The 17,763-nt window shown below is 58.7% G+C and overlaps 1 protein-coding gene across 1 annotated transcript in view; it reads right to left on the bottom strand.

The window, feature by feature from the left end:
* The window catches only part of celsr3 (cadherin, EGF LAG seven-pass G-type receptor 3), a 47,960-nt gene extending 37,007 nt beyond the window's left edge, over positions 1-10,953 (bottom strand). Inside the window, exon 1 of the mRNA XM_088915816.1 lies at positions 6,252-10,953. Within this exon, the coding sequence (XP_088771942.1) occupies positions 6,252-10,953 (4,702 nt within the window). The remainder of the gene's footprint in view (positions 1-6,251) is intronic.
* Between the last annotated feature and the right edge of the window lie 6,810 nt (positions 10,954-17,763).

Raw genomic sequence — 17,763 nt, 5'->3', positions numbered from 1 at the left:
TGGGGTGACTGACGGGTGTGGGGGTGCTGTGTAAGTCTCAGGGTGACACACAGAGGTGTGGGGGTGCTTGAGTCTCAGTGGGGGACGAGGTGTACAGTACAGGGGTCTAGTCAGACAGCAAGCCTGTTAGTGCATGTGAATAATTTCATGCTTTCCTCTCTCAGAAGACATCTGTCCCCTGTTGCCAGTACTAAATTAAAAGCCACTTGCCTTCCACACTGCAGGACCTGTGCAAGCCTCAAGATTTTACCCTCTTTGTTTTTCTATTCTAATTATGAATGTGTTGTGGTTCAGTTCAGACTGATCGCTTCTCATGTGGAAATGCTCTGCGCTGCACTTGGAAGAGTTTTCGATCAGGCGTTAATGGCTTTGGACTGGGCTTCCAAACTGCTTCCTGTAAACAGTTATACAAGTGCATTAACAGGCACCTGAGTGCCAAACACACATTTACAGATAGACATTTCTTGCACACACACACAGTGTGGATGTTTCTCCACCAGCAGACTAGCCCAAGCTCACATGGACTGTGCTGTCTGTCCTCTGTGCAGACAGACAGACTGAACAGCAGAGAGACAGAAACTGAGTGTGTTATTTGTCTTCTAAGCAGAGAGACAGAATGACAGACAGAGAGACACTGACGTACATTGACTGCATTGCTGTGTGTCCTCTGTACAGCCAAATACAGACTTGCAAGTCGATACTGTAACTAGACAGTTTGACACACAGACATGCAGGGAGACTGTTAAAGAGACAAAGATACTGCTTGTGTCGTCACTTACACAAGTTCCCTTCAGCACAGTAGAAGTGCGAGCAGTTTAAAGACTATCTAGACACATTAACAACCCTCTCACACGTAATGAATCCTGACATGAGCTGTTGGGAACTGTCGCCAAGCAAAGCTGAACCATAGCCTAGCCAGAGAGTGGCACAACCACTGAGTGGCACAGCCAGAGAGTGGCACAGCTGGAAACTTGGCACCGCCAGAGAGTGGCACAGCAGGAGACTGGCACAGCTGAAAAGTGGCACAGCCAGAGAGCAGCAGACACAGGCCCAGCCCACGCGTGGCACAGCCCATGAAAACCGACCAGCACTCCCGCTCTGGTCAGACAAGACAGCTCGCGCTCTGCCTGCTCGACAGGAAACAGAAGACTACATACAAATCTGGCCCTGCCCGGCCCGGCTGGGCTGGCAGATTAAACTGAGCTCTCACAGACGCCGAGTCCAGCTGTACTGACCCGGCAGGGGCCCGGGGCAGAGACAGGTGACTGCGACCTTCACTGCGCTCCATCGGCTAGATTCAATGCCAGACACATTCCAAGCAACACTAAGTGTTGCTTTTGCCATCCCACCCCCAAAATACATGTATTTCTTTCGCTGAAATGGAAAAATACCCCACTGCCTTCCAAGGAGAAAGAAAAGGAGCTCTTTTCAGTCTAAGAGCTCATTGACGTACCCACGCACACTCGTCAGACAGCAGAGACGGGTGTCACAGAGGAAAACAGCTCATCTCCACCGGACATGAGCTCCTCTTTCAAACCAAGTGAAAAACACGCAGCCCGTCCAGGCACTGCCCTCACAGCTCGGCAGAAAGAGGTGTAACACAATTCAAGACTCTAGGCGTCCCCTGACCTATTATTATATTCAAATACTACACACTCCATGTGTGAATCTGCAAAACGTGTCAGGTGTGTACCGTTTATGACACCTCATCTCAAGGCTTTTAAGATAAAACGAAGCAAAATAATACAACATAAACAATAACATAACATAACGCAGAAAGATAATTTAATACAATAAAAGAGTTGGGTTTAAAAGCTAATCACTCTATCCTTGTCTTCTATCAAGCCTACCCAGCTCCTTCCCCTGGTAAATGCTAGCGATGCACAGACACAGGGAGAACATGCAAACTCCACACAGACAGCACCCCAGGTCCAGAACTGATCTGACACTCCCATCCTGATAGGACCCACATTGCACATTGTTCTGTATGGAATATAGTGGTTTAGACTCCAGACACCTGCCTATTGAACCTGGACACCTCACAGCTACTTTGCTAAAAGCTTGAATTGGTCAAGAAAGGTCTCATTAAAGAAAACCATTGGCTTAAAAAGTTTACGTATTAAAGTAAATTATTTGAACACTCCTTAAGGGACTCTTTATTTTCTTGTCTCTTTTAAAACATCAAGATCCTACAGAGTATACAGAGACAAACAAAAGTACATTAATCATGAGAATAAATGCATGTTTTTTTTGTATCCATGTCTTTTAAAACTTTAGATTTAAAAAATATACCAACCAAATAAACAAAAATACAATAGCTAGTCATGAGAACTACTATAATAACCATGAACTGGACCATCAATAAACACGCTTAGCTGTATTGTCAGCAAAACAACTTGAACAACAGAGCTGAGAGCTCTGGTCAGGCCATTTGACCTTCACCTGCCCTTGGAACAGCCCACTAAAACTTGGTTAGTGCTGATTTCTAACTCCATCTCGCCGTGTTGAGAGCCGGACTTGTCTCCAGCAGAAGAAATCACTTAATGGGATTGATTATCCTCAGTAATGTACAGTAGATCTGCAGGGCAGACAGGCACCAGAGAGAACCGGGGTCTTCAGTCCTGGTTCACCAGAAACAGCCGGTGTCCGGTTTGTGTAGACCTTGGTGTCCAGGCTAAATCTCACCAAGGGGTCGTCCAAGTTCCCCCTTAATTCACCTGATGTAGCAGCTTCTCTGCTGTGTGTTACTCAGGTGGGGGCTCTTGTTCTTGGTCATGGTCTTGGTCTTGTTCTTGTTCTTGTTCTTCTTGCTGAACATCACTCAACACAAATTGTGCTGGGGGCTTCCATCTGACACAAACGCAGGCACCACATCGTTCACTATTGCTCGTTTATCAGTAAGATCTGTCTGAAACCCCCCACACCACCCCCTGTCTGAACTTGTCTGTGAACACCCCTCTCCCCAGTCCCTGGGACAGAATCCTCGAGGACTTCGCTGCGGCAGCTGGGAGTTCTGCTGTCTGTCAGCTACAGAGCCGGAGTTTCTCCGGGCGCCTCCGACGAAAACAGAGATCAAAGGCCCAACTGCTCACCGCCGCTTCGTTATCTCGAGTAATTAAAAATGCTCTCTCTCGGCTGCCCATGAACTGTGGTCCGCCAAGCCGTCACTCTCACAGGGACAGGAAACACCGCCACTCCGACACGGAGAAGCCCCTCCGGCACACTCCACCACCAGCTTTCCTGACAACCAGCTCCTTAATTGTTTAATTGACCATTAGTGGGATCAATGGAGCAGCAGAGCAGCTGGTTACATCAGAGTGCACTGACGGAGAGGGCTGGGACAGCCCGTCAGCCGAGGAGCCGTGCGGGACTGGACCTGTTAGTGACCGACAGGGGTGGAGGGGGTGCGGAACCAGCCCTGCCACCAAAGCTGATACCCTGGGGCGCTCAGCAGCCACACCATCCTGCAACTCACAGCTGGCAGCCCACTGCAGCTCAACAGGTGTGAGCCTGGCCAGTACCTGGAGGGGAGACTCCTGGGAAACACTAAGGCTGCTGCTGGAAGAGCTGTTAGTGGGGTCTGTGTGGGTCCTAATGCCCCAGTATAGTGACGGGGACACTACTGTAAAAAGGCGCCGTCCTTCAGATGAGAAACCGAGGCCCTGACTCTCTTTGGTCATTAAAAATCCCAGGGTGTTTATTGAAAAGAGTAGGGGTGTTACCCCAGTGTCCTGGCCAAATTTCCCCCTGGCCTTTACCAGTCACGGCCTCCTAATAACCCCCCTCTCTGAACTGGCTTCATCACTCTGCTCTCCTCCCCACTGAGAGCTGGTGTGTGGGGAGCGGACTGGAGCATCGTCCAGGTGGGGGTACACACTGGTAGGGGTGAAGGGGATCCCCATGACCTGTAAAGTGCTTTGAGTGGAGTGTCCAGAAAAGCGCTATAGAAGTGTAAGCAGTTATTATTATTAATTGTGAGAGCCTGGTTTCTATCAAGAAACGGCTGGGAGAGATGAACTGCTCAAACGGTCTTACGGTCTAGTAGTAACAGGTCACGTGGCAGATGTTTTCAACCAAAGGCATCTGCAGAGATAAGAGTGTGAAGTGTGCATCAGCAATGCCTGAGTCTGAGACAGCTGTCCAGGGCAGGAGAAGAAGCAGGTTCTGCAAGTCTGGAAGTCAGTTCGCTCAAGGTCACGCAGGCCAGACTCCAGATACTGCTGCACAAGCACGTGTTCTAGAGGATCTAGCAGACCTCCGTGAGGGAAGTGGGATTTTACACACGGATGTGGCTCGAACTTCATGTGCAATATGAAGAAATCAAGGAACAGTAGGAACACAGGGATAAGAGAGTCAGAATCACAGCAGGTCTTTCTTACGATCAGCTGACTCTGCAGCCAGACAGACTCCCTGCATGTTCAGCATCACTTCCCAAGCTTGGCTGAGGCAAGTGACCTCACCTTAGGCATCAGTGCAGGAAATCTGGTCTGTAGGTTATTACAAGAGCCTGCAGCTGGTGAAACCTGGAACGGCTCAGGCTGCTGTGCAATGGGAGCCATTCTTGGCTAAGCCATTCTCCCATGAGAAACGAAGCACAACCTATTGGCTGAAGGCTCACAGCAATGCCCTGACACAACCTTTAATGCCGTCAGACTAATGTGGAGACTTCAGTACGAACTCTTGAGTACGGGAAGACCAAGCTGGCTACCTGCAAGAGCAGCACCTGAAGAGTGTGCTGAGCAGTGGGACAGCTGGTCCAGAGCAGAGACCCTGCAGGAGAGGGGATCTAGCTGCTGGGCTATAGCTCTTTATATCGAGCAAGCTGGAGTCGCACAAGTGAGCACAGAGGAAAATGTGGCAGCTGACACAGTGAAGCACAGAGGTGTGCACACATACTCACGCACAGACACACACATACATCCTCAGTGAGCTTTTTATGTAATGCACATGAACACACATACACACAAACACATGCATACACAAATACTGTAACACAAACACATAAATACTCAGACACACATAAAAAGTGGGCTTCATGTGCACATGCACACACACACAGAAAAATAGAGAGACATTACTTTCCTGAACATAAGTGTGCTGTATAGACTGACTGAAATATTGTCAAATTTTAACTTTTACAATCTCCCTGAAGTTGCACTGTTTCTCCAGCACAGTGCAGAACAAGTCCAGCCAAGTCAATGCTGTCCAGGTTTACTCCTGTCCAGTCCAGTGCAGCCCAGTATATGAAAACCCAGAACAGCCCAGAGTACTCCAGCATCGTTCAGCACAATCCAGGACAATCCAGCCTAGTCCAGTCCAGATCTGCCTAGCTCACTCTAGCTCAATCCAGTCTAGCCCAGTACATCTTGGTCCAATACAGCTGATTCTTGCCCTGCCCAGTACGTTCCAGTACAATACAGCATCTACTATATGAACACCAGCCCCTTTACCAATCTAAGTTTATCACAGCACAGTCTGTTCCAGGCATGGCTAACACATAGCCCACTCTTCTACCACGCACAGCCCGGGCTTGATCCACACCAGACTAGAACAACTGCAACAGTCCGAAATGACACTGTGTAGCCCAACGAGGTCCAGCCCACGCACGCCCAGCTTGAAAACGGCTTAGCGGAAGGTCTCACACAGAGTAGTACCACCTAGCATGAAACCCCAAGTCATGGCTCCAGTTTCGTTCTCTTAACAGCACCTAGCGTGCACATTCATTGTGACATCCCATCTAGAGAACAGGAACCCTTTTTCCAAAGTGTGAAAACTGTATAACAAAGCAACGCCAATCAGGAGAACGTGGATGTGATTGTTATCGATTTATTACAACAAACAAGGACAGATTTCTCAATCTATTTTCTAACCATTTCTTGCAATTCAAGGTAGCAGGGCAGACGGAGCCTATCCCAGCAAGCAACGGGCACGTTGATCCCAGTCCATCACAGGGCACACACTGATACACTCACACCAGGGCCAGTTTGCCCAGAAGCCAGGCAAGCCACCAGCATCTCTTTGCACTGTGGGAGGAAACCAGAGCACCTGGAGCAAACCCTCTCAAGCGCCGAGAGAACATGCAAACTCCACACAGACAGCACCCCAGGTCCAGAATGGAACCCGGGGCCCCAGCGCTGCGACCACTGCACCGCCACGCCGCCCGGATGGAAGGAGGAGGAGAAATGGCGGTCAGAAAGCCCCACTCCAGCTCGGCGGCTGGAAGGGGGAACGAGGGGGAGAGCCGCTCCTACCTGTGACGGTCACCAGCATGGAGGCCACCAGGGGCCGGTTGTTGTCCAGCTTGCGGCTGAGGCGCAGCTCGCCGCTGGTGTGGTTGAGCAGCAGCAGGTTGAGGTCGTTGCCGCGGTCGAAGGAGTAGTACAGGTGGTCGCTGACGTCGGGGTCGCGGGCCGGCACCCTGCCGATCACCCCGCTGGGGAAGCTGTTGGAGCGGTTCGACACGAAGTTGTTGAAGACGATCTGGAAGTTCTGCAGGACCGGCCCGTTGTCGTTCTGGTCCACCAGCTTGATGCGCACGGTGGCGCGGCTGACCAGCGGCGCGGAGGTGGCCTGCACCACGATGGCGTACTCCGAGCGCGCCTCGTAGTCCAGGTCGATGAGCGTGGTGAGCTCCCCGGAGAAGATGTCCATCTGGAAGATCTCGGGGATGTTGCCCTCCACTATCTGGTACATGATCTGGGCGTTGGGCCCCTCGTCGGGGTCGGTGGCGGTGATCTGGGCCACGACGGAGCCCACGGCGCTGTTCTCCTTCACGAAGACCTGGAAGTCGTCGGCGGGGAAGACGGGGGCGTTGTCGTTGACGTCGAGCACCGTGACCTGGATGTGGACGGGTGTGCGCTGGGGCGGGACGCCCCGGTCCACGGCGTAGGCGGTCAGCTCGTAGAAGGGCACCTCCTCGCGGTCCAGCCGCCTCACGGTGCGCACGATCCCCGAGGTGGGCTCGATGGTGAAGTCGCCGTCGCCGTCCTCGCCGTTCTGGAAGGTGTACTGCACGCGGCCGTTGGCGTGCGCGTCGCGGTCGGTGGCGGAGATCTGCAGCACGCTGGTGAAGGGCGGGGCGTCCTCGCTCACCGCGCCCTGGTACCGCGGGCTCAGGAACTGTGGCGCGTTGTCGTTGACGTCGTTGACGTTCACCTCCACGTAGGTGGTGTCGGACTTCTGCGGGATGCCGTTGTCGCGTGCCGTGATGGCCAGCGTGTAGGTCATCTGGTCCTCGTAGTCGAGCTCCGTCTGCAGGGTGATAGCGCCCGTGGCGGGGTCGATGCGGAACTGCGGGATGTTGTCCTCCAGGAAGTAGGTGATGCGGGCGTTCTCGCCCACGTCATCGTCCGTGGCGCTGATGACCACCACGGTGCTGCCGGGCGGCCGGTCCTCGTTCACGCTGACTGAGTAGTGCGTGCTCTGGAACACGGGCCGGTGCGTGTTGGCGTCCGTGATGTTGACGTGCACCTGGCAGGTGTCGTGCAGCGTGCGGTCGGAGGCGGTGACCGTCAGCACGTAGCGCCGCTCCTGCTTGTAGTCCAGCGGCAGCGCCAGCGTCACCAGCCCCGCCCCGCCCTGCGTGCTGATGGCGAAGCGGTTGCGCGTGTTGCCGCCGGTGATCTGGTAGGTCACGGCGCTGTTCACGTCGCGGTCCACCGCCGTCACGCTCACCACGCTGGTGCCCACGGCCGCGTCCTCGTTCAGCCGGATGAAGTACTCCCTCTGCACGAACTCGGGCCGGTTGTCGTTCACGTCCATCACCGTGATGGTCACGCTGGCGGAGGCCGAGAGGGGCGGCGCGCCGTAGTCCCGGGCCTCCACCACGAAGGAGTAGTGCTCCACGCTCTCGCGGTCCAGCGCCGAGCTGACCGCCAGCCAGCCCGTGGCGCTGTTGATGGCGAAGGGCGTGTCCGGGCCCGTGCCGCTCAGCTTGTACTCCAGCCGCGCGTTGTCGCCGGCGTCCGTGTCGATGGCCTGCACGTGCAGGATGGAGTGCCCGACGGGCGCGCTCTCCAGGACCGACACCTGGAAGGGCGTGCTCACGAAGATGGGCGCGTTGTCGTTGACGTCGGTCACCTGCACGCTCACGATGCCCGTGTTGTTGGACAGCGGCGGGCGCCCGTTGTCCTGCGCCCGCACCCGCAGCGTGTACTCGCGCTCCGCCTCGAAGTCCAGCGGCGCCACCACCTGGATCTCGCCGGTGACGCTGTCGATGGAGAACTGCCCGCGGCTGTTGCCGCTGATGATGTTGTAGTGCACCACGGCGTTGCTGTCCTTGTCGCGGTCGGAGGCGCTGACACGCAGGATCTCCGAGTGCGGCCGCACGTCCTCGCGCACCTGCACCACGTAGCGCTTCTCGCCGAACTGCGGCACGTTGTCGTTCTCGTCCAGCACCGTGATGAAGACCTCCACGCTGGCCGAGCGCGGCCCCGGCTCCTTGCCCTGGTCGCTGGCCTCCACCACCAGCGCGTAGCGCTCCGTGCTCTCCCGGTCCACGGGCCCGCGCGTGGTGATGAGGCCCGAGCGCGGGTCGATCTCGAAGGCGGCCCGGCCGGGCGCGGAGGCCTCGCCGACGAAGCGGTAGCGGATGTTGGCGTTGGGGGGGGCGTCCAGGTCGGTGGCCCGCAGCTGCAGGATGGGGTACCCTTCCTCCACGTTCTCGCGGATGGTCTCATGGTACTCGCCCTGCTCGAAGACGGGGCTGTGGTCGTTGCGGTCGGACACGGTGATGGCCACCATGGTGGTGCCGGACAGCCGCGGGGAGCCGCGGTCCAGCGCCGTGACCCGGAAGTAGTGCAGGTCCATGTGCTCGCGGTCCAGCACCTTGGTGGTGGTGATGAGGCCGCTGTCCGGCTGGATGTGGAAGTAGTCCATGGAGCGGCTGTTCATCAGGGGGGCCATGCTGTAGGCCAGGCGCCCCGCCTCGCCCGCGTCGGGGTCCTGCGCTGCCATGGCGATCACCGAGGTCCCGGGGGGCTGGTTCTCCGCCACCTGCACCTGGTAGTTGTACTGAGGGAAGTGGGGGTGCCGGTTGGCGGCCCTGCGCGGCCGGCTCCTCCCGCCCCCCCTCTGCCCCCGGCCCTCGCCCTCGCCCTCGCCCTCGCCCTCTCCAGGCCTCCCCCGGCTGGCTCGCTCCCGTGCCCCGGGGCAGGACGGGTCAGGATCTGAGCCGTTGGCCCGCAGCAGGTCCGAGCGCGCCGCCCCCTCGCAGGCTCCAGCGCAGCTCCGCAGCCGGGGATCGACGCTGGGCCCCGGCGGCTCTGCGCCCCCCGGGAGGCCTTTGGCATTGTTATGATTATTAGGGCCGTCCCGGTTGTTGTTGTTGTTGTTGTTGTTGTTGTTCGCGTTGGCCTGTATCAGCCAGCTCTTCAATCCCCACAGCGCCCCGGCCGGGCCCGACTGGAGAGCTGTCCCCTCCACGCGTGGTGCTGAAACCTGCTCGGCCGAGCCCGGCCCCTCCCTGGAGCCGGCCGGCGGCCCGGCGGCGGCGGGGAGGCCCCGAGCGGGCCCGGGCAGGTCCCGTCCAGGAAGCGCGGTGCGGTTCGGGACCGGGCTGTGAAAGGAGCCGCCCGAGGCGGCGGCAGGGGCGGGAGACGCGCTGGCGGCGGCAGGAGAGGCGGCTGCAGCCCCGGCTCGGAGAAGGGCGGCGGCGGGAACAGCTTTCCTAGCTGCAGGGCGAGTGGCCGAGCTAGCCGCGCTCCTGTCGCCCGGGGTACTCACGGCCGGCCGGTCCCAGAGACCGGTCCAGCGGGGAGGCTGCTGTCCGGGTCCCGGCCTCTCGCTTCCACGCCTCCGTGCGCCGCTGGGGTCCGTCCTCCGTGGGGCTGCCACGCCACGGGTCGCCGGAGCCGTCCTCTCTCGTCGCGCATTCCCTGCCCCGGACAGGCGGGCCTCTTCACCCTCCTCCGGCGACCTGAGCCCCGCTGCCCGCCCGCCAGGAGGCCGCCGGGGAGCGCAGGCCGCCGGGGCACACCACGGTGCCGGGTCCGCTCCTCCAGCGCCGCGCCGCTCCTGCCGGTCCGCGCCCCGGGTCAGCGGACGGAGCTCCAGGACGTCTCCTTCGCCCGCCTGCGTCTCCCTCCCGTCCCGTCTGCGGGGTCGCGGCGGGTACCACCCGGCGCTCGGGGATCCCCGGTCGTAGCGGCCGGGGCGGCGGCTGCAGTGTGGGATCTGCAGGGGTGTCGGGTCCCCCCCGCCGGCGTCGGCAACATCCCCGGGGCACCGGCCGTGAGGGCAAGAGCTCTCGGTATCCAGTCCGCCGCCGAGGAGCGCCCGGGCCGGCTGGGGCAGCTGGGGCAGCTGGGGCAGCAGGTGCGCTCCTGCCCCTCGCCGGGGCCTCTTCCTGCCGCCTGGCCAGATGTCCGCAGCTGGCCAGATGTCGGGGTGGCCCCTCTCCCCCTCTCCTCCGCCGCTCCCCGCGCACGAAAGGGTTAAGCCGCCCGGGTCTCCGCGCCGGCCGCCGGGGCCCCAGCCGGCCCCTGGACTCGCTCCAGCGGGGGAGCGGGCGGCCAGCAGCGGCGTCCGCCCCGGACCGTCCGCCGTCCTGTCCCCGGCCAGCGCCGCCGGCACCCCGCAGCGGGCAGCCCCGGGGGCGGGGAGGGGAGCGGGGGTCCGGCGGCCGCCCCCGGCCTCCTTCCCTGTGCGGTCAGCGAACAAAGGGATGGTGATGAGCAGGAGCAGGAGCGGAGAAGGCAGGCTGTGCCCCAGCAGCAGTGCAGCCATTAGTGTGCTCGGATCCTTCCTCTTCCTCTCTCCGTCTCCCTCCGTGTCTCTCTCTCTGCCGTCCCTGGCTAGACGGCCAGCTCCACCGGCCCGGCCCCGCTCCTTCCCCCGTGCTCCCCGGTCTCGCCCCCGGCCCCGAAAGCTCGCATTTACACGCTGCGCTCGGTGAAAGGCTCGGGCTCCGGTGTCAGGGACGTGGCACCGCTCTTTCTTCGCTCTCCTTTTCATTCATCTCAAACATGGCTTTCAGCAGACCCCAATGGTTTCATCCATCCTCCCGCTACACTCCCTTCGCACCCCCCCGCTCCATTCATCCCCTCCCTCACCCCCCTCCTCAGGATGAGAGAAGAGGGAATGGTTCGGCCCGGCGCGCATGCGCTTCCCCCCCCTCCTGAAGCCCCTGCCACCATGTCCACTGCTGGCAGGCGGCCGCTGTCGGCCGAGCGGGTATTCTCTTATTAAGGGCAGTTCTTATGAATGGAAAACTGGCTTTCCGTGGCTTACTGCCCCTTACGTGTGAAGGGAGAGGCAAAGCTTGCAATTAATCGAATCCAAATCCACCCCCCAAAAAAACTCTTGACAGTGCATCATTTTTTATTGTTTCGGGTTATATAAAAAAATATTTTTTTTTGCCCCCATTGCGTTTATCTGGCGGGTGAGAGCGGGGTGTGAGCGGGGCTTCTTCCGCGAACTGCTGCCTGTTATGTAATGCCGGGGAGGGCGAGGTGAAGTGGGTTTTTTTTGGGGGGGGGTCCAGTCGAGGATCACGCGCGGCGGTGGGGTTCGGGGGTGACGTCGCGAACAGCGGACGGTCGGACCTCAGAGGTATCAAAGCGATGAGTCTCGCCCAACCCCCCCCTCACACACACACACCCCCACACCTTCCCTTGTCTGCTGTGTCCGTGCTGTCTCTCCGCTCTGTCCTTCGCGATATGTCTAACGCTGTTCGAGTGCGCATGGTCCACGCCAAGCCTTTCCAATATACACATGTATAAAATACATCTGCTGTATATAAAATACATCTCTTCTCTTTTCAACAATAGGAATAAATCTATTGTTGTAAGAGGAGCCAACGCAGAAGACGGGCGCGATCGCCACAGTGCTTCTGGTGCAGAGGTGGACAGAGGGCTGGGCGGCCCAGCGGCCGTGGGCGAGGGTCCGGTGCCTGTGTCGCGGCCACCCCGCTGTGTGTCCCTCCGAACCCCGCTCTGCTCCGCCCCGCCTCCGGTGCGGCTCGCGCCCCCGGTGCCGTGACCGCCGGCGCGGCCGCTCCGCAGTGGGCGTGCGGGGTGGAGACCGGCCGAGCCGGCCCGCGGTGTCAGCCGGGGGCTCCTGCTGGGCCGAGCTGGCCCGCCCGAGTACATGAGGACTGCCCGCGGGAAATATCGGATCGGTGGGCCGCCTTTGAGCTGGCACTTCTGTACACCAAGGGTGGTGGGAGCCTGGGACAAGCTGACCAGCCAGTTCAAGGAACCTCTGGATCAGATCCCGGCAACGCCAAGTGACCTCGCCAGTGTGAAGTGTGACCCCCTCTTTGGGTGGGGGGGGCTGTGCACCCACGGAGCAGCTTGATGTGCTTGATGTGCGATTGCCAGGGGTGTCAGTGTAACAGTACGTCACTCCTGGCGTGACAGGTCGCCGACGAACCGCTGATGTGTTCCAGCAGCAGGACGCCACTCGGGTTCGCTCGGGCTCGCCTCGAAACTGCCCGGTCCGGCTGAGCTGCCTGGCGGGGAGGGGGGCGCCGCCCTCACAGAGCAGTTCGGCTCGGCTCGGCTCGGCTCGGGTCCGCCTGGGTCCACTGACTTTCAAGACTCCGTCACGAGTCCGAAGCTGACGCTCGGGTTCACGTGCTCCTACCACGGCTTCAGATTCATTTCTTTTTACGTTAAAACACGGGGTGGCTTATTTTAGGGGGTTCTCCTACCGGCGTTTCTCTCCGGCGGGGCCCCGTGCTCTCGGCGGGCAGGCCTCACTCACGCGCGACACCAGGAGACGGTTGCCATGGGAACGGGGGAAACGGGGGTCCTCTCCGTCCTCGCTGGATGGAGGTCTCCCCCCCCGCCTCCCCCCGCTGGAGGGGGGGGGTGGGGGTCGCGGTTGAGTGGATTTCGGAGGCTCGGTGCCTAAAAGAGGCTTTTTTTTTAAATAAAAAGCGTCTGTAGTAACGGAGCCGGGGCCCCACTCACCTCACACACACCCCCCCCCCCCCTGCCGCTTCCTCACTCAACACACACACACACACTCCCCCCCCCCCGCTCTGTTTCTGCCACCTCCCCACCCCCGCGGCTCGGCGCCAGGTGGTAGCGGCCGGTGCCCATCTGGCTGCCGGGAGAGCGCTGCGGTGATGGTAATAGGTTTACCAGCAGCGGAGAAGGTGTGTTTATTCGGGGGGGGGGCGGGAGAGAGAGAGCCGGGGGACGAGATGGGCGAGAGAAACGCGTGAATGGCAGGCGGCCGCCTTTTGTTGTATCGACACACACACTGCCGTGCAGAGAGGGAGGGAGAGAGACGGTTCCTTTGCCGGAACAGAGCGAGGAAGGAGGACTGGTCAGCTCGGGTCTCCTTCCCGCCCGCTGTGGCTCTCGGCCTGCCCCGCCCCTCCTCCTCCTCCTCCTCCTCCTCTCCTCTCCTCTCTCCCCGCGCGGCTCCGGCCTGCCACGGGAGCGGCGTGTGTCTTGCGCGCGATTGTGACCCCCCCCCGTGGGTCGTCTCACACGCGGGCAGGGAGTGGTCGCTCGTCCGCCAGGCCCGTCGGTCTCCGTGTCCCCGTGTCTGTCGGTGTCCGTCCGTGTGCGTGTCTCCGTGTGTCCCGTCCAATAAGAAACGGGTACCAGCCGCTACAGAGTATGTTCCTCTGTGGTTAAGAGCAGCAGCACCTGTTTGTTTCCTTGTGTGTAATCTGTATGTCTGCCTGTGTGTGTAGTGTGTAAATTTGCTTGTGTGTGTGGAGTCTGTATGTCTGCTGGTGTGTGTGTGTGTGTGTGGAGTCTGTCTGCTCTTGTGTGTGTGTGTGTGAAGTCTGTATGTCTGCTGTTGTGTGTGTGTGTGTGTGTGTGTGTGGAGTCTGTATGTCTGCCCTTGTGTGTGTGTGTGTGTGTGTGGAGTCTGTATGTCTGCCCTTGTGTGTGTGTGTGTGTGTGTGTGTGTGGAGTCTGTATGTCTGCCCTGTGTGTGTGTGTGTGTGTGTGTGTGGAGTCTGTATGTCTGCCCTTGTGTGTGTGTGGTGTGTGTGTGTGTGTGGAGTCTGTATGTCTGCCCTTGTGTGTGTGTGTGTGTGTGTGTGTGTGTGGAGTCTGTATGTCTGCCCTTGTGTGTGTGTGTGTGTGTGTGTGTGTGTGTGGAGTCTGTATGTCTGCCCTTGTGTGTGTGTGTGTGTGTGTGTGTGTGGAGTCTGTATGTCTGCCCTTGTGTGTGTGTGTGTGTGTGTGTGTGTGTGTGAATTTGACATTCCCGGGAAACACAGCCAGACCAGATGTGCCCAGCGGAGTCACACAGCTCCTCTCCTGGGGGGGCTCGAGCCCCCCAGTGGTGACAGAGCTGCTCCGGCAGAGAGCAGAAACTGCCCCTGCCTGGGGAGGAAGTCTCCCAGATACCCCACCTCCCTCCCTCCCCTGAGCTGGGCGGGGAGGGGGGGCAGCGGGTATATTATTGGCGAATTGGAAACAGTGCAGAATGTGATTATTTTGCTGCAGGCTTCCCAGCTGTCGGGACGAGGGGGGGCTGGTGCAATTTAATTAGACTTCTCCCCCCTCTTCCAGCATTCATTACAGAGCTGCTCCCCTGGCACCCCCCCACGCGCTCAGACCCTTCCTGCACTCCGGCACTCTGGCCCAGACATCAGTCCCGGGCCAGTCCGGTCAGCTCCAGACATCGGTCCCGGGCCAGTCCGGTCCGCTCCAGACATCAGTCCCAGACATTGGTCCCGGGCCAGTCCAGTCCGCTCCAGACATCGGTCCCGGGCCAGTCCGGTCCGGCCCAGACATCAGTCCCAGACATCAGTCCCGGGCCAGTCCAGTCAGGCCCAGACATCGGTCCTGGGCCAGTCCAGTCTGGTCCAGTCCAGACATCGGTCCCGGGCCAGTCCAGTCCGGCCCAGACATCAGTCCCAGAAATCGGTCCCAGTCCAGGCCAAGCCAGGCCGGTCCGGTCCGGTCCAGGCCAGGCCAGGCCTGTCCCGCAGATGGCTGGCCGGGGACAGCTGGCCCGGTCAGGGCTTTTCCACGGCTCGCTGCCTCTGAAGAAGCACAGACTCATCAACAGGTCAGACTAAAAGTCGCTCAAGAGGCGCAGAGCTGGCGGGCGTTCAGAAACGTCCAGTCCGGTCCAATCCGGTCCGGAATCGTTTGGTTATAACTGGGGACCAACTAATCACCATGGAAGCGAGAAGTGGGGGTCACAACAAGAAGAGGGGCCTAGGTAGAGGAGCTCCGCTCTGCAGACAACACAGAAAACCCCACTGGTACCCCGTGTTTGATACGTCCTTCACCGGGGTGAGGTGAGCAGCTCGTCAGACCGGGCCTGTGCCTGACGCGCTGTCGGAGTTTGCAGACCCCAGGTGAAGCACTGTACCCCAGAGCGAGGAGCCTCACTGCTCCAGTAACATGATCTGCTCTGTAAACGGGCACCAGCCTCACCAGCTCTGGGTTCAAGCAGCAGTGCTGACGGCTGACCTGCTCCAGCAGGTGGGAGCTGAGCCGGGCCTGAAGGTCTGGAGCTGCAGCGAGATCCGGAGCCCAGACACACGGGGGACAGCTTCTTCCACGAGCACCAGGACGCCCCCTTCTCAATCTGCGAGTGCCACAACTCCGTCTCTCCCGCCTGCAAGTGGAGCTGCGTTTCTGCGGAGCAGAGAGCAGTAATAATAGACTGGAAGCCAGTGGGAATCCTCATGAGGACAGCAGCACCAGCGTCTGTGTGAGAGCGTGCGTGTGTGTTCATGTGCATGTGTGTGGATGTGTGTTTATAGGAATGCATGTGTGTGTGTTCATGTGCATGTGTGTTTATAGGAATGCATGTGTGTGTGTTCATGTGCATGTGTGTGGATGTGTGTTTATTTGAATGCACGTCTGATCCATGCATGATTCTGTTTATTTGATTGCAAGTCTGTACGTGTGCGTTTATTTGAATGCATGTCTGTATATGTGTGTGTGTTTATTTGAATGCATATCTGTACGTGTGTGTGTTTATTTGAATACATGTGTGTACACGTGTGTGTGCTAGGAGGAGAAAGCCGCTGTTACCCAGAGCCCCACAGCTGACCCCGAGCAGCTCTGCGCCTGTGCTCACAGTCAGCTCATTTAGCTCTGACCGAGCTCCTCTGACAGGGGCAGGCAGGGGCTAACGGCCCCAGGGGGGCTATATTTCTCAGGGGGAGGGTGTGAGGGAGAGGAGGACCGGCGGAGGACAGGGGGCACAGCTGAAGGCAGTGCAGTCAGCGGTCTGCAGGAAGACCCACTGGAGTGTCACCAGCCTTTCTCACAGCCTACTGTACCTGAGGATCTTGGGCTTGTGCTGATCGCCAGGGCTTCTGAAACCGTGCAAACAAGTTCTGAATTTTACTGTGAAATAAAACAGCTCTCGGGGGGGGGCTCAGAGGGAACGGGAGGATCAGGGATACAAGGGTGAGAGAGACGGGGATAAAGACGGAAGGAGGGAAGGAAGGGAGGGAGAATGAGTGCACTGGTCAACCCCCTCGGTAAAGGCGCTTGAATTCCGGAGCGGGAGGAGAGAGGAGCCGGGCGCTGACGTTCCCGGAGGAGGGATGAGCACTCTATGGGCCGGGAGAGGGGCGGGACAAGGAGGGGTTACTGAGCCCGGTGGCGCCGGAGACCGCGGCGCTGTGCTGCGCGGGGCTGCGCGGGGCAGGTCTTACAGTAACGAGATAGAGAGCTTTAGTGTCAGATAGGGATGATCTGTGTTTAGTGGGATTATGTTAATCACCCTGGGTCGGTGGCGGGGGGGGAGAATAATGCCCCAACCTCCTCACGCTCACACAGCGGGCACAGCAGTGGCAGGGCTGGTGCTCTGCGGAACAGGGCAGGGGTGACAGCTGCTGCAGAAAGCCCAGAGCTCCTGACGGACAGAACTCCCTCTCGCTCTCCTGCCCCCCTCCCTCTCCACTGCTCTTTGTTCCTCGCTAGGACTCATTTATTCATATCCGTCCTCCTGGTGGAGACCCCCTCCCCAAGAACACACACATGGGCTTTTAGACCAGAGTCACTGAGCTCTCCTGGGCTCTGCTGACCTCCTTCAGCTGCCCCCCCAACCTCAATTTCTCCCTTCTGTACGGCCCTGCTGTTAAAATATTCTGCATCTCTCTCCCCTCCTGCCTCACGGACTCATAATACTGTCCTCCTCTCTCTCCCTCCTCTGTTCTCTTCCTCCACTCCTGTCCTGCTCTCTCCCTCCCCTGTCCTCCTTTCTCTTTCTCTCCACTCTCCTGTCCTCCTCTCTCTCCCTCCTCTGTTCTCTTCCTCCACCCTCCTGTCCTCCCCTCTCCTCTGTTCTCTTCCTCCACCCTCCTGTCCTCCTCTCTCTCTCCTCTGTTCTCTCTCTCCCTTTCCTGTTCTCCTTTCTCTTTCTCTCCCCTCCTGCCTCACGGACTCATAATACTGTCCTCCTCTCTCTCCCTCCTCTGTTCTCTCTCTCCACTCTCCTGTCCTCCTCTCTCTCCTCTCTTTCAGTCATGAGAGCACAAGAAAGGTTACAGACAAGAGGAGCCATTCAGCCCGGCCTGTTCGGTAGTTAGTAGTTCATTGGTCTCAGGACCTCACCCAAGCTATTTCCTGAAGGAAACTGGCGAATCGGCTTCAACAACATGGCTGCGTAGCTTGTTCCAGACTCCCACAACCCTTTGTGTACAGACGTGCCTGCTGTTTTCCAGTCCCTGTCCCCTTGTACTCAGTTGTATTATACCCTCCTCACTCACTCTTTTCAGCCTTCATTTCCTGTCTCACATCAATGACACCTCCTGTCGATCACTGAATGAACACTCAGTCATCTAAGCAAGTAGCTGTTAAGAACTTCTTTTGAATG

This window comes from Atractosteus spatula, chromosome 5, assembly GCF_055471065.1.
Source record: "Atractosteus spatula isolate fAtrSpa1 chromosome 5, fAtrSpa1.hap1, whole genome shotgun sequence".
In the NCBI taxonomy this organism is placed as follows: Eukaryota; Metazoa; Chordata; class Actinopteri; order Semionotiformes; family Lepisosteidae; genus Atractosteus; species Atractosteus spatula.
The sequence above is the reverse complement of the archived record's forward strand: the minus strand, read 5'-3'. Positions and strand labels throughout refer to the sequence as shown.